General features: G+C 44.6%; 1 protein-coding gene across 4 annotated transcripts in view; it reads left to right on the top strand.

Moving 5' to 3' along the window:
- The window catches only part of LOC135090482 (protein enabled-like), a 106977-nt gene that overhangs the window by 1802 nt on the left and 88016 nt on the right, over positions 1-17159 (top strand). The window contains exons 1-2 of one of the 4 annotated variants that reach the window (XM_063987260.1): positions 7508-7591; positions 8371-8630. The exons of 2 other annotated variants lie outside the window; for them this stretch is intronic. In XM_063987260.1, coding sequence (XP_063843330.1) covers positions 8620-8630 — 11 coding nt within the window. In that variant the 5' untranslated portion in view covers positions 7508-7591; positions 8371-8619. Of the gene's footprint in view, positions 1-7507; positions 7592-8370; positions 8631-17159 lie in introns of those variants that run through there. One more of the 4 variants, XM_063987270.1, reaches the window with a different exon arrangement.

Raw genomic sequence — 17159 nt, 5'->3', positions numbered from 1 at the left:
CAATTACACACACACACACACACACACACACACACACACACACACACACACACACACACACACACACACACACACGTAGCGAAGTGGTTAGCACGCTCGGCTCACAACCAAGAAGGCCTGGGTTTGAATCCCAGGCGTGGCGAGGCAAATGGGCAAGCTTCTTAATGTGTAGCCCCTGTTCACCTAGCAGCAAATAGGTACGGGATGTAACCCAAGGGGTTGTGACCTCGCTGTTCCAGTGTGTGGTGTGTCAGTGGTCTCAGTCCTACCCAAAGATCAGTCACTGTGAACTCTGAGCTCTTTCCATATCTGGCTGGGTGACCAGCAGATGACCATAGTGAATCACACACACACACACACACACACACACACAATGGCAAGAAGGAGAAAGAAGGGCTCCTTAAGACCAGTCAAAGAAATAAGGAAGATAAAAGAAACAGAAAAGGTAGGAAGAGAGGGAGTAGAGGTTGAGGCTGCAGAAAAGTGATAAGGGAAGGAAGCTAGAGGTAGAACAGGTCACTGAGGAAGGAGGGAGGAGGAGAGGGGGAAGTGAGGTCACATGGTGAGGAGAGAAGGTAAAGTAGGGAGAGAAAGGACAGACCGACTGAGGAATGGTAAAGGAGGGAAATAGAGCAGGGAGTGGAGAGAGAAGGGAGGTGGGGATAAAAAATTGCAAGAGAGAGAGAGAGAGAAGTAAATAGTATATTAATGAAAATAATAATAATAATGAAAAATATTAACAATAACAACAACAATAATACTGATAATAATAATAATAATAATAATTGGAGAGAGAGAGAGAGAGAGAGAGAGAGAGAGAGAGAGAGAGAGAGAGAGAGAGAGAGAGAGAGAGAGAGAGAGAGAGAGAGAGAGAGTTGGGAGTGGTGGTGGAGGGACAGAGTGTGGGAGTGTCCAGGAAACCTTTGTCTTTACTTGGGACTTGTTAAGTGAAATCCAGAATGTATCTACAGTTTTGCATTTTTATCACTCAGGCTTATACCATGTAAGGGTTTTCCCAACACACACATTTTCATCCCAGTGGTTAAAGTTGAGGGGCCTTGTGGGAAAGTGGGATTTTAAGGTGAGGGAAGCAGATTTGATTGAAACACTAACTTGGGCTGTGTGTAGACTGACCTAAACTCATGTCACCTGCTGTGCACCAGTTTTTAACTATGTAACACTAAGGAGCTCCTGAAATGGGGTGCTGTATCCCTCCCTAGACCTGCATGAGGTTGTGCTACCTGCTGTGCATTAAACTCTTGGCAGCATAACACTTGGGGGAGGGGGTTGAGTTTTGGATCCAACAACCAGACTGTTCAACTTAGTCACAACTCAACCTCATCCCCAAGAGACACATGAAATAAAAGTAATTGATGGAAAATGCAAGAGGCAAGGGAAGACAGTCAAATCTAACTATGTTGTGAGACGGCAGTTTATCTCAGTAGGGGCCAATGAAAACTGTTGGTGGAGCACAAAAACAAACATGCCGCGCCTAAAGATACCAAAGAGGTGAGCCTGCAGTGGATTCTTGTAGTTGGTTAGCTGGTGCAGTGTACTGTGCCACAAGAGTGGTCAGTCTGCACAGACACAGAGAAGTCATGATATGCTGTCTTGAGCCACAAATCCTTCACATCAACAATACATCATTTGTGTTTTGTTTATGTTTTAGCACTTTTGTTACAAGGGGGATTAAGGATTTGAACCTACAATAAGGGAAATTAGCATCATGGCAACTGGTGGTATAAACCTGATAGATTTGGACCCACAGGAGAAAGTGAGGAAGGCAGAGCCACTGTCTGTAGGACAAGAGGACCAAAATAGGATGGGAGAGCTTGAGAGGAAAGTGGAGGATCTGAAGGACTGCCTCCAGGACTTGCTACCTGAGGTTCAGGCAAACCAATTTACATCAACACCCTAAACCTTCTTGAACCTCCTTGGAAGTTAAAGCTGGAGCCAGAAAGGAGATAGTCTGGCTGATGTGGCACTGGCCTCATTGGCTGTCTCTTCCTCTCACACTACTTTTTATTATTGGCTTTGTCTTCTCTTCTTTTCACTGTTCTACATATCCTAAATCCTCCTCAACCTGGTTTTGGGAAAATTATCACAGACAATCCTTTTGTGGAAACTTAGAAACAAACTAGAGAGGTGCATTTGATTCAAAGTGAGGAAAGTGGACAAAAGTGAGAAGATTTTTGGGAAAACTACAGAGAATTGCTCCTCCTAAGCCAAATACCATGATACATTTACATTGTGCAGTGTCAGGCCAAGGCAGCCTGTGGGGATAATCTTAAGGTTCTATTGTGTTGTTATTGATTTCTGACTGCTGAAGATGGGGTTAGAAATACTGTTTCAGATGTTGAGATCTGGGACAAGGGGATAGTTACACCCAGGTGCTATGTAGTATATAAAACTGCAGTATGATAATATGCTCAGTCATAGTTCATTTGTTAAAATCCTGTAGTTGCTTCAGTCCATGTTATGGCAGATGTCTCCCATGTCTTGACTTTCCATCGCCTTTTGAACAGTGTTGTGTGAAGTGAATCACAGCAGCTATTGTAATTATATGTACCTCAATTATGATTTCATCTAGTACATAAAGAAATGATGAACAAATGTAGTCTTGTGTATGAGGGCTGCTTAAAACAACTTAATTCATAGATACATCTTCTTTCATGAAGTGTTGCATGTCTGTAGAATAAAAGTATGTAGCTGGTGGGTGAGGTCAAAGCAAAAATGGAGAAAGTGTCAGTGAAAGAATAATGGATTAGCACAGCCTTTAAACATGATGCTATATCTCTGTGGTGAAGTTTAAGGTAAAGAGAGGTAGAACATCAGTATAAATCTCCATTGGCAATGTTATTGTGGTGAAAATCAGAATGTGGTTCAAGAGACCTAGGCACTGACAGCCAGGTGAAAGATGGGGCAGCTGAGGATGAAGATCCTGGTGACACTTAAGATTCCTGAAAGTCAATAAAGAGACAAGTCATTATTGTTTGTATTCTTTTATTTAAAAATGGATATAGATTGTGTTTGGAAGATTCAGAACAATTAGATTTATTAATAATTGTTGTAAAGAAGCATCGATCATGTGGGTGACAAACAAAATATGCATGCATAAGATTTAGTTGTATTGCTCAAAACGAAGGTGGTGCATGTGGCTGCATATCATGTGTGGTGAGTGCTGGTAGGGCAGATGTACTTTTATGTTTTTTTTTTTATGCATCAGGGACATTAGCCAAGACAAAAAAGATGAATGAAAGGCCCACTCTCTAGTAATAGTAATGTACTACATGCCAAATTTACACCAGCAAAACAGTAATACAACATACCTGATATCAATCAGGAATCATAGTCCTTAAAATACAGGTGTTGAGATGCAGTGCTTGTGAGTTGCGCTCATGCTGGGTCTTGCACGAGAGGTTCAGGCTTCAGCCTGTGCAGTGATTGACATTCAGGGAAGAAGGTGGCAAGTAAGGTGTAGGAAATGATAATATTGGTTAGTCAGGTTGTACTACCAAAGGATGCAGTGACAGCATACTGAACACTTTGTTGCTCATCCCCATGTCATTGGCATTTCCTTTGGTTACATCTGCCATACTTCTGCCTGTATATTATTTAAATCTGAAGTTTCTTTGCTCATTTCACTCTAGCTGGACTCACTGTAAACCTGCAGTGATTACTTAGAGTGTCGGATTTCAGGTTTGAATAGGTACGCATGTATGTATTGTTTAGTTTGAGAAAAACCAACGATGGCATGTGCCTTATTTGTCAGCCTTCCCAATAGCTACTGACACAGTTCAGGTACTTACAACAAACATGTAGCATGAGCATAGTTTTAGTTGTGATGGAACCATCATGTACAAAATGGTATTAAAAAAAATTGGGAATTGTAATAAAACCCATATTATTGGTTCCTAATCAACAATATTTTTATTTGAGTGTGTAGTATATTCTCCAGTCACACATTTTGAAGCTTATTTGCTTCAAGTACAGTTTTTAAAAAAAGATTACTCCTCCTGTTATGTACAGCGGGCCTGTGATGTGTGTCTTGGCTTCAGCAAATGTGTACTGTATGTAATACAGTACACATTTGCAAAGAAAATAATTATCAGTTAATGATTTAATTTTTTACCTGTTGGCTTTCATTTAATGATATGGCTAGAAGTCAGGCAAGCTGCTCTTTTTCTGCCCACCAGCATGAAGTACTTTTGTACCTGATAAAATTTTGACTGTGCAGGATAACACAAGCTGCATGTATACTCCCTGTTCACCATTTGTCCGACTGATTTTCTCATTCTATTGAAAGCATGTTTCCATCATGTAAACATACTTGGCACAGCTAATATTTTGTGCCAAGGACTACAAAACTTACATGAGTGGAATTTAACAAACTCATTATTTTTACAAGAGGTAACTGCTTAATATTTTGAATGAATGAATGAATTTATTTATTATTGTTATTATTATTATTATTTTTTTTTTTTTTTTTCAAGGGAGCATTACATGAATGGTGTCATAAAATCATCATTCCAGTCTGTCATGCCTGTACCAAGGAGTACTCACTGCCATATAGAATGAACCATGAATAAAGCTTTAGTTGGTAAAGCCTCATCCTGTGCTGTCTCTTTAGGACTGTTTTCCTCTTAAGGTTGTCTTGGTGGCAGGGCGGCCTTATCTCCAACTGTCTTCATCATCTTGCACACTTGTTGGACCACTTAGTATGTCAGCGTGTTTGCAGCCACTCTGATTTTTTAATATTTCTTGAAATTCTTTTGTTTTCCTTCTGCACGTTGAACTATGCCGTCCTCATTTATGAAATCCATTCCACTTACCTGATAACATTTAGATGAAGTGTTTTTACAAATAAGTGTAGCTAAGGATAGTTTTATACTTCAGAATCTACAGCACTTATTCTAGTGTTAACTTATTTTTTGCTGCCAATGTTTTCTCATCATGTACTGGAATGATGATTTTATGACACCATTCATGTAATGCTCCCTTGAAAAAAAAAAAAAAAAAAAACCTTCCTATGACTTGAATTCCTTCAAGAGGGAGGTTTCAAGACACTTATCCACCAATTTTTGACCACTGCTTTGACCCTTTTATGGGACTGGCATTTCAGTGGGCTTTTTTTTTTTTATTAGATTTTTGTTGCCCTTGGCCAGTATCCTTCCTACATAAAAAAAAAAAAAAAAATGAGTATGAAGGATATCAGCATATGAAACCTCTTCTAGACTTATAAAAATTTCCAGAGATGGATGCATAGGCCAACTGTGCTGATGGGAGAGACCTGGACATGTGTGTGTAACTGACCCATGTGCACAGTTGGTCAGTGAGAATTTGTCCTCACTCTTAGTAGAAGCCCAGGGGTTGAGATGAATTTGAATTTTATTTGTGTATATGGCTAATTTAGTCCTGTAGAAATGGCTAGATGGCTAGATATATACTCATACACATATGTATATGTATTGCTATCATGCAAGTGTGAGGCCAGTGATGTGCATTACTGAGACATGGCCAGTAACAAAAGATGCAGAGAGGATGATAAAACGGAATAACTTAAGAATGTTGGGAGACATGGGATATGTGAGGTGGGAAGTTCGGATGTCAAAAACATAAGTGATGGAAAGGTGTGGAGGAGGATGTGATGAATGTTTTGAGATGACTGAGGTGGCATGGGCACGTCAGAAGGAGGGAGGAGGGCCATGTATTCACAAGAGCGCTGGAGTTGGAGATACTAGTTAGGAAATCAGTGGGAAGACTGAAAAGATCTTGAGATTGTGTGTGGAGGAAGACATGAAGAGGAGTAATGTTGTCTATGACAGTAAAAAGTGGGAAAGACTTGTAAGCTGCCCAACATTGTAGAGAAATTAAGGAGATCTAAATTAAATAATGATTGCATCATTAAGGCTACATCACATGAGGAGGAACATCATTTGTCTTTTAAGGGACACAAAGCTTTGGATCCAGTATGCTCAGCCAAAGCTTTCAAGCTTGAAAATCACCTTAGATGATTATAATCTCTGTAATAAACAGAACATGCAGTGCCAAGTGTAAGACTGGCAGATTTGGTTTGTGAATACACAAAGTGCTGCCCTCCAGCTGAGCTGTCCTGGATGCCTCAAGATGAACAAGAACTGTTCCTGTGAAGGAGATTAAGACATTCTTAGCTTTTGCTTGCAGGCTTCTTTGCCAGTTCTTCTTCTAGAACTGTGAATGCATTTTGCTGCCAGTCCCCGTGATTGAAAGGCACAAACACATCCTGAATAATGTGAATGCTTGAGTCATTTGCTGCGTATGTGGCAGTCCCTGTTCAGCCAGCAGGGGAGAGGGATGAGATGCAAGGTGAGGAGCCGTAATGTAACCAGGCATTGCTGCTGGTCACCTCACAGAGCCATCCCAAGCCAGCGTGGCTTGGCATTCTGCTTAACCTTCATAGCTACTAGGCCAGGCCTTGGTTTGCATTTTTATGCAAAAGTTTATGGTTTTATTTTGCTTATTATGGTTGTGTTGAGTGGTAACTTTGGTCTTGGCTGTGTGTCTGTAATGGATTACCTAAATATACATGTGCCATTTTAACTAAAAGAAACAAATGCCTTTATGAATGAGATTCTAAGACAAACTATTTTTTCTGTAGCATATGCACCTCAAATTTTTTTTTTGTATAAACTTTTGTTGTAATGCATGTCTTCCACTTCTACCTCCATATTAACTCACATCACATTGTCTTGAGTATTCTCATTATTGGTGCTCTGTCTGGCTAAGCCACGCAGCCCAAGCATCTGCATGACTTTGGAACACCACATTTTTGCATATACTGTGTTTGCAAGATCCTTGACTTTGAAAGGAGGAGTGATGGAAGATTTTTTTCTCCTAAATTTCCTCAAGTTATAAGTTTTACAAGGTGGAGCAACTTTCTTACCCTGGGACCCTTTTATTCCCAAACCCTGGCCAGCGTGTGTGGCGCTGTGTAAATATTTGAAGTCATGCACTGCTTCCATCTGGTAAATATTTATGTGTGAGTTACAGTTATACAGTTAGTGTAGATTTGCCAGTTGTTTCTATTTTTATTTATTTATTTATTTTTTGTAGTGAAGCCATGGGTCACACACTCCTCGTTGTTATCAAAGGTCACTTTATTAACTAATGACTTAATGGTTTAATTGATTAATTTGCTGCTTAATTTATTTATTAATATTCTTGTTGCAGGATAAAAGATGCTGTCATCACATGAAATATTCTCTCTCTCTCTCTCTCTCTCTCTCTCTCTCTCTCTCTCTCTCTCTCTCTCTCTCTCTCTCTCTCTCTCTCTCTCTCTCTCTCTCTCTCTCTCTCTCTCTCTCTCTCTCTCTCTCTCTCTCTCTCTCTCTCTCTCTCTCTCTCTCTCTCTCTCTCATGTGTGTGTGTGTGTGTGTCATTCCCCCACAAAACATGTGAGTGCATAGGTGTGCGGTATCTTGGGGTTCGGGATAAGATAAAGGCACATGATAGCGTGAGCGTCGGCAGAGATACCACGGCGGCGACTCTCACCCTTGTCTTTTCAGTCTACAGTGCCGAGCGCCGCCGCAGGGAAAGGGATCCATCCATTGGTGTCTGTAGTATTCAGGACCTTATTCTAAAACACATCTGCATCGCTCCACTACTTTCATAAGGCTTTAGTTGAAGTGGCACTGGTTTTTAATGGTGTTTTTGCTGTTCTAGTGACGGATTAACAAAATTTTACGTTATTAACAGGATAAACACTTGAAAACCGTGCTTATCATCTCTGAAACATTTAAAAACAGTCGTAGTGAGAGAGCAGAGAGTTTCAGAATACAGACCTCGTTGGGCGTGGTGTGCGTATCCGTGGTGCAGGGTGCGTGGTGCGGAAGGGTTGGTGTGGTGCGGTACTGGCTGGAGGCTTGGTGGTGTGGGTGCAGGTGTGGCCAGACTACAGGAGGGTTGGGCCAGGTGACGCAGGCCACCGATGGACACCACCTGTGAATAATAGAACAGAAATGACTGGAGGTTGCTAAGAGGAAAAAAGAGGCGGCGAGGGTGGCGGTACGTAGTGTGGGATGTGTGCTCGGCTGCCCTCACCTCCACCACTCCTGCTGCTGGTGCCTTGCGTGTCCAGAAGGTGGCTCGGGGCGTGGGGTGTGGCGTCACTGGGGGTGTGTGGTTGGGAATGCCCGGCACCGTCCATTTGAGTGGCAGGAAATTGTGAACTTGAAAACCTCAGTGCCGAGAACCAACTTGTGTGGGGACCTCCTTGTACAGGGCCGCCGCCTCCTCCCTGGTCGGCGGGAACGGGTTGCCGGGGCGTGGGGAGAGGGAGGGAAGGTTTGGTGGGAATACAGGATCCTGGGAGTCACGGCGGGAGTGTTCCAGGCGGCGCGTGTGAGGCAGTGGTGAAAGCCCCGGCACAGAGTGAGACTATAAGAAAGTGTGCTCCAGCTTCCACCGAGACACTTGTCCCAAACTGTTAATCCCGAGTGGTCCGTAGCCCGTGGTGCGTGTAGTGCCCCGTGGTAGTGTCCCTGGCGTGGCTGCGGCTCCCCCTTCACCGCCACCACCACCACCACCACCACCACTCAACACTCAACACTTCGCCCGGTGGTGACCAGCAGAGCACCAGCCATGGAGGCAGGGTCAGTGGACATGTTTACATATATCCAACTGATCCCCTCACCCTCTGCCCCAACCACACTGTGTCCCTCCCCTCCCGCCCCTCCCGCCCCTCCCCCCTACACCACACTACTGACGGTGGTGGTGAGCGGCCCTCCAGTGTAAATACTCAGGTGGCTCCCCTCCTCAGGGTTATACTGCTGCCCTCATATTTACCTTCGTCAGGATTTATTGTCTGTTAAATTCTCACTGACTGATGATGGTTTTGTGTCATGTATGTATCTATTGTAGCTCTCTCTCTCTCTCTCTCTCTCTCTCTCTCTCTCTCTCTCTCTCTCTCTCTCTCTCTCTCTCTCTCTCTCTCTCTCTCTCTCTCTCTCTCTCTCGATACCACGTGCTCCTGTTATGCAGTCCTTCCGTCATCTTGTTTCCAGGCATCCTGTCAGCCTGTCTGTCTGTATCGCTTAGTCTGAGAGAGAGAGTGTGTGTGTGTGTGTGTGTGTGTGTGTGTGTGTGTGTGTGTGTGTGTGCGTGCGCGCGTGCGTGCGTGCGCATGAATCCGTAATTCTCTCTCTCTCTCTCTCTCTCTCTCTCTCTCTCTCTCTCTCTCTCTCTCTCTCTCTCTCTCTCTCTCTCTCTCTCTCTCTCTCTCTCTCTCTCTCTCTCTCACAATAATTAACGTGTTTTGTATATAGAATTTTTCCTTCAGTGTATACGTCTCTCTCTCTCTCTCTCTCTCTCTCTCTCTCTCTCTCTCTCTCTCTCTCTCTCTCTCTCTCTCTCTATCAAGTGATTTAGCACCTACTTAGTAATAATAATCCATTTTGTCACTCATTTCCGTGTATTGTCTTCGTGTACACTGTATTGTTATGTATTGTTATCGCAGGTGCTCCGCCAGGTTGCTGCATTACTACACACACTGCGATGGACTCCTGTATCGTCTTGTCTGTGTATTTCTGAAGTAGGCTAAGCAAGGGAAGGAAGGAAGTGATAGCCTGTGCACACCTTATTCTCTCTCTCTCTCTCTCTCTCTCTCTCTCTCTCTCTCTCTCTCTCTCTCTCTCTCTCTCTCTCTCTCTCTCTCTCTCTCTCTCTCTCGTGTGTACGTATGTGTGTTAGGAAGTTCGGTAAAGGGCATGAAAACTATATCCAAAGAAAATACTACTACTACTACTACTACTACTACTACTACTACTACTACTACTACTACTACTACTACTGCTGCTGCTGCTGTTGTATTATTGGTGGTATTATTGCATCATCATATTGCTCTATAATCCGCTTCCTCCTCCTCTTCCTCCTCCTCCTCCTCCTCCTCCTCCTCCTCCTCCTCCTCCTCCTCCTCCTCCTCCTCCTCCTTCTCTTCCTCTTCCTATTCTGTCGACTTGATGTTTGTTTTCTCCTCCTCCTCCTCCTCCTCCTCCTCCTCCTCCTCCTCCTCCTCCTCCTCCTCCTCCTCCTCCTCCTCCTCCTCCCGAAGGTGACAGTACAGGGGCCGCGTCCTTCGCCATGCCCTGTGCACTCTATTCCCCTGTGTGTCGCCTCTCTTGCTGCCGCGTCTGAGCCTGAACAGGGGCGTCTGAGTGTGTTTATTATGTGAATGGGGGTCAGGGAGAGAGAGAGAGAGAGAGAGAGAGAGAGAGAGAGAGAGAGAGAGAGAGAGAGAGAGAGAGAGAGAGAGAGAGAGAGAGAGAGCATATTCTGAACAACAGGGACCATATTCTGAAACACTTCTGCGCCACACTTCCACTATTTAGAAAGGCTCTAATAGTTGTAGTTACATGTTTTCACGGATGTTTTTACGGTATTAGTGACAAATTAACAAGATTGCTGTAATATTAACAGAAGAAACAGTCTTGAGAACCCGGCTAATCATCTTTGTTGTGGCCTTAGAAAACAGTCGTGGTGAGAGAGAGAGAGAGAGAGAGAGAGAGAGAGAGAGAGAGAGAGAGAGAGAGAGAGAGAGAGAGAGAGAGAGAGAGAGTTGTAGGTAGTAGATGGTGAGCCTCATTAATGGCGTCGGTAATGAGCCGTTGAGGGACGTGGAAGAAAGAAGTGATGATGAGGTGAATGGCTGGATGGAGGTGTTTTCTCCCACCCTGGCAAGATAATGGTTCCATTACACAACCCCCCCTTGTGTTTTCTGCGCAGGAGGCGGGGCGGGGGTTATTATCTGCCGTGATAAGGCGCCTGATAAGACAAGACGCCTTAGGCGGGAGGGGCTGACTCATCCATCCTGTTACTTGGTGTTGCTGTTGCTTATCGCGTCCCTGTTGCCCCCGTTATCCCTCCTCCCCGCTGCCCCTAGGTGCCGCGTGGAGGTCCTGCCAGACCCGTGTTCTGAAACGCTCCGCTCTCTCACCGTGACTGTTTTCAAAGGGCACAGCAGAGATGATTAGCCGGGTTCTCAAATGTTTCTCCTGTTAATAACGTAGAAACCTTGTTGATCTGTCATTAAATCCGTAAAAACACTTTGCTCTCCCCCGCCGCGACTGTTTTCAAGGACCACAACTAAGATGATTAGCCGGTTTCACAAGTTTCTCCCTTTAATAATGTAGAAATCTTGTTGATTCTGTCACTGGAACCATAAAAATACCCTTAAAAACCCCTTTTGGGAGTAGTGGAGGTGAAGTCGTCACGATGATTACAGTGCACACCGCAGCTGCTTCATGCCCTCCGCCCCTCACGCAACAGGAAGACAGATAAGGAAATACACTTGGAACCTTTTCTTTGTTAATATCATATATTGAAAATCGTGAAGGAAATCTGTAAATTTTGGCAGATAAGAGAAAGAGAATGAACACAAAGATGAAAATCAGAATAGTCAAGTAAGAAGAGCTAAAAATCACACGAGGGAGTCCCATTACAAAATCAAGACTCCCGCAACGCAGCGCTGGAGGGGAAGGAACGGTTGAGTGGTGTCCCTGGGGATGGTGGTAGGGGTGAGTGGGTGGCGCTCTTCTCCACGAGTTGGGAGAGGATGAGAGGGTGACACACTGATGCGTCCCACTCTATTCCCTCTTCACTGATCACGTGCCATTTCTCAGATGTAGGTCCATATTTTGAAGTACCTCGACGCCACACCACTACTTTCCAAAGGCTGTAGTTGAAGCCATACTGGTTTCAAAGGGTGTTGTATGGTTCTAGTGGCAGAGTAAATAAATTTGTACATCGTTAAAAGAAGAAACAGTCGTGGGAATCCGGATAATCGTCTCTGTGGACTTTGGGAATGGTCGTGGTGGGAGAGCAAAGCGTTTCAGGACACGGTTCATGTACGGTCACCATGCACTGGGTCACCATGTACTGTGCTTGTGCTTGTGTCATCTTGTTAACACCTCTAACCTTATTTTCCCGACCATTGACGGACTGACTGCATGGTGTGTGGTGGTGACGTACGTGATGGAGGGTGTGGCTTCTTTGACTTGAACTCTTTTCAAAGGGAGGTTTGTTTCAAGACACTTTTCATGATTCTTGATTATTCTTTACTTTACTTTTGGGGGACTGCCACCTTTACTCGGCTTCTCTTCCTTCCTTTTATTTTTTCTTATTTATTTAATCTTTTTTTAGCTATTTATTCATTATTTTTTTTTAGCTTTGTTGTCCTTCGTCAAATTTCCTCTTACATAAAAACTACTACTACTACTACTACTACTACTACTACTACTACTACTACTACTACTACTACTACTACTACTACTACTGTTACTACTACTACTACTACTACTACTACTACTACTACTACTACTACTACTACTACTACTACTACTACTACTACTACTACTACTACTACTCAAACATTTGTGACTGTGCCGCCTGCTGGTGTGGGAGGTATGCACACCCTGAGCCACATTCTCAAACGTTCCGTGTTTCACTACGACTTTGGACAGGCTGTAGTGGAAGTCACTGGTATCTTCACGAGGAAAACTAACGATAATGATCTCTGTAGCCTCTGGAAATAGTCCTCATGGGAGCTCAGAACGTTCAAGAATTCAAGCATGACACTAAATGGCGAGCCTTAAGGAGCAAGGGAGTGCAGGACTTAACGCTGGAGACTGTGCTGGGAGTGCATCCAGTTGAATCCATAGTAATAATAATAATAATGATAATAATAATAATGAATAATAATAATAATAATAATAATAATAATAATAATAATAATAATAATAATATTACTCAGCTACTCCTCTCGATGACTTTGTTATGTTGGTGATATTTTGTGTTGGAATGTGAGCGATATAAAAGTTGAGAATAGTAGTGGGCGATGCGGGTGGTGGTGGTGCTGCCCTTCCTCCCTCGAGTACCTAAGAAAATGTGGCCAAATGCATCCTCACTGCCTGTAATTACCTGCAAAGTACTCAGAACGGCCATGCATCCTGTTCACACCCACCTCTGGACGCGTGTTGGTCAGCAGCGGGCAGGGAGTGGGTGGTGGGATAGACAGGTAGTAATGGCTGCCTAACAATGTAATGAATGGTGTTGTACTCACAGCTGTCATTCAGAGCAGCTGTTGGCAGCTACGTTCTGTGTTAAATAATGTCGATATTTTAATTGCTGCATGGAATTATAACATCACTGCATAGGAACATTGCGGTGAGCTCAGTAAGGAACATTTTTGTTGACCAGGACTTGAACACGCAGGTTGGCTGTAGGGAAGATAATGGCAGTGAGTGCCTCGGCCGCAGTGGCCCACAGCCCAACTGGCGGCCGCGGGACAAAGCCGCGGGTTTTGGTGTTTGTTTTCACTCATCACACCAGTGCCCCTCAGCTGCTCATTTCCATGTGTGTACTCGCGGCGCCTCGCCCCAGTGTGGCGCGGCCAGGTGCTGCACGTGACCCGGGCTTCCCTGTGGCGTGCTGTGTTTGGGCGCCTTTGCCGCACCGCCGCCCGAAGGGGTCAGTAGTGTGGGGTGTGGACAGAAGTGAGGAAATAGGGCTTAAGTGAGTGACCATTGTAGTGGTGTCGCGTACCCCATCCTGGCCGCGTAGGCCTGCCGGAAGGCGGCTAGGACCTTCACGTCAGTGGTGGCAGGCAGGCAGGCAGGCAGGCAGGCAGGCAGGCAGGCACCAGGAGAGGTGAAGGCCTCGCCTTCAGCCAGCCCTCCAGTCAGTGGTCTTGTCTTTGCCTTCCCCGTGACTCAGGCGCTTTGAGAGCACCAGGTCGTGGTTGTGGTTGTGGATAGAGGCAGTCGACATGAGTTGGCATCCTGCGGGGGTTGCCGGGGGATGGAGAGTAATGCCAGGGCGGTGGTGGCTCGGTGCCTCATGGCTGTGGGGACTTCCTGGCCTTGGGAAAAAAAAAAAAAAACAGCTGTGGTAACTGTGTGTGTGTGTGTGTGTGTGTGTGTGTGTGTGTGTGTGTGTGTGTGTGTGTGTGTGTGTGTGTGTGTGAGAGAGAGAGAGAGAGAGAGAGAGAGAGAGAGAGAGAGAGAGAGAGAGAGAGAGAGAGAGAGAGAGAGAGTCGTAGTCATTGTCATTTTGTGTGAGGAGGAGGAGGAGGAGGAGGAGGAGGAGGAGGAGGAGGAGGAGGAGGAGGAGGAGGATTGGGGCCGGAGCATGAGCATGAGCCTGAGCGTGAGTAAAGGGGACGTCCTGGGCGAGGCTGAATCACTCAAGGCTGGCAGGAGGAGGTCGGTCGTCCAGCGCGGCAACCCTTCTCGCCCACCCTCTTTGGTTCCCCCACAATGCTTCTGCTGCGGCAAAGAAAACGGAGGAAATTGAAAACAGAGTGAACGAGTGGCTTGAGGCTCCGGGGAGGACAGGAGTAATGAGGGGAAGGCTTTGAGGAGGCGTGTGTGATGGCGGCTCCTGGTGTCACACGTTGCTTGGGTTTCTTTCTTAATTAATAAAGGCGCACATTAAATTATATCCTTCGGTCCCAAAAGTTTTTTTTTTTTTTTTTTTTTTTCTTTTTTTTTCTCGGATTCTTTCATGCCTCCAGATTTGTCCGTGTTCGTTCCCAGTCCATTTTCTTCCTCGTTTCACCTTCCAGATCCTTTCAAGTCTTATTCGTCGTAGCATCTTTCCTTCGTCTCATCTTCCAGTCAGACTCTTCCTTGCTCGTCTCCTCCAGTCAGTTTCACCATCTTCGTTTCAATTTCCAGACTTTCTATATTAATTTCAAGCTGATTTCCGTCTTCCTTTCACTTTTCATGTTGTTGTGTACCATTTTCCGGTCGAATCCCCACCCTCCCCTCCCCTCCTCCACTCCCCAGCCGCCGCCGCCGCCGCCGCCTTCCTCGTTTCACCATCCATGCGCTCCCTTGTCTGTTTCCTGCCAGTTCAATCTTTGGTTTCACTTTCCATGGCCTCCCTTGTTAATATTCTAGACGCCATCTTTCTTCGTTTTACCCTTCAAAATCTTCAGTGTCCGTTTTTAGTTTAATTTCTTATTCGTTATTTTTTATTTATTTATTTATTTATTTATTTCCAGATCTCCATGGCAATTTCCAGCCAACTTTCATTTTCGTCTCGATTTTTTTTCAGACTTTTTATTGTTCATTTTCAGTTTATTTTCTTGTTCATTTCACCCTACAGACTCCTTCCATGACCTCTTCTATGTCCATTTCCCCATCCATTTTCTTCTTCCCTATCCATTTCCTGTCTATCCTCTTCCTCCACTTTCATTTCCCGTCTATCTTATTCTTCCATGTCCATTCCCCTCATCTATTTTCTTCAGTATTCATTTCCAGCCTTTTCTCTTCTTCTATGGCCATATTTCCCCATCTATTATCTTCTCACCTCTCCATCTCCAGCCTGCTATCTTCACTGTCTCACTTCCCAGACTTCCATGCACATTTCCAGTCGCTTCCTTCCTTCGCTTCACCTTGCAAAAACTCCCCCATGTCCACATCTTACTCGTCATACTTTGGAAACCCATGCCTCAAACCTCTAAGGACAATATTCTGAGACACTTCAGCGCCGCACCTCCTCTAAATATACATTCAAAAGGTTCTACTGGACTTACACGTGTTTTTAAGGATGTTTTATGGTTCTAGTGGTAGATTAATAAGATTTATACATTATTAACAGGAGAAACACCCTTGAGAAACCGGCTAATCATATATGTGGCCTTTGAAAATAATTGTGAACATGAGTCTGAGGAGAGCGAGTGAGTGAGGAACCACCCCCCAACGACTCCCTCACGACCTGGTGTTCTCCACGCGTCACGATTATTGCGTCGTGGAGTGTGTTGTGGTGCGCTAATCCGCGGAGCAGTAGTGGCAGCAGGCGGCGGGATGATGAGTGCCTGGGGAAGAGAAGGGGTAGGAGGAGGAGGAGGAGGGAGTGACAGGATAACTTGTCCCCTCCTGACGTGACACCAATGATACTTGCTTCTCGTGGATGTGTGATTTCTCAATAGATTGGGACCTTTAGCTTAGTGTCGTGCTGTCCTGGTGGTGTTTCTTCATTCTCTTTCTTTGTGTGTGTCTTTGTTCTGTCTTTCTTTTTGTTTCCTATTTGTATTTCTCTAGTTCTTCTGTTTATTACTTCATACTTCGTCTTTCTCCTCCTCCTCCTCTTCTTTTTCATGTGTGGTTTTCCTCCTCTGCGTTCCTGAGCACCCCCGTTATCTGTGTTGTATTTTTTCTTCCTATTTTTTTTACAACATTGATCTTTTGTTCTTCCTTTCTTTCTTTTTTTTTCTTTCGTTTATATTTAACAACATTGATCTTTTGTTCTTCCTTTCTTTCTTTTTTTTTTCTTTCGTTTATATTTAACCACCTGCCATGTCTCACCTCTCTCCAAGGCATGTTACATTTCTTCCTTCTATTTCTCAATCCATACTTAGCCTTGTTTCTTTTCTTTTTCTCGTTTGAATTTTATCTCCTGCCAGTTACTAACCTCGCAGTCTTCATGTTGCATTTCTTCCTTCTATTTCTCAATCCATACTTAGCCACGTTCTTCCTTTCTTTCTTTCTTTCTTTTTTTTTTTTTTTTCCTCGTTTGAATTTTACCTCCTAATTCCTAACCTCATGCACACACTTCCTGTCACAGTTCTTCCGTCTGTATCTCATTCCGTACGCTGCCTTGTTCGTCCTTGCTTTCTTTTTCTTGTGTTTCACCATCCCGTCCATTGCGTCACATCCAATTAGCATGCTGTATGGAAAGTAACGATCAAGCATGCGTGGTACAGACAAGTGACTGAATGAATCAACTATCGCTGGAGCAGGAAATAGCCTCGTCAGACTTCTTTTGTGTGTACAGGATTCTTTGAGGTGCAAGCGTTTTCTCCTTATTAATCATTTCCTTCCGCTCTCCACCGACGCCTTCCCTTTTCCATGCACCCTCCCCGCCCTCCCTCTCCGCTACCTATTATGGGCTGCCGAGGGCCTTGTGTTGCCTGTATTGTATTGGCTGTGTGATGGGTTAATGCTGTGTCTCAATGGACGGAGATGCCAGTCTGTTCCGGGAGTGGTGAAACTAGCCCGCCTTTAGGAAGATGTGAGGGCTCAGTACAGATGTTGTTGCTACTTGTATTACAGCCACTCCTGTTGTGACTAGTGCTGTTGCTGTTGCTGTTGCTGCTTCTGCTTCTGCTTCAGTTGCTCTGG

This window comes from Scylla paramamosain, chromosome 3 (genome assembly GCF_035594125.1).
Source record: "Scylla paramamosain isolate STU-SP2022 chromosome 3, ASM3559412v1, whole genome shotgun sequence".
Lineage (NCBI taxonomy): Eukaryota > Metazoa > Arthropoda > Malacostraca > Decapoda > Portunidae > Scylla > Scylla paramamosain.
This window is presented reverse-complemented; position numbering and strand designations above follow the sequence as displayed.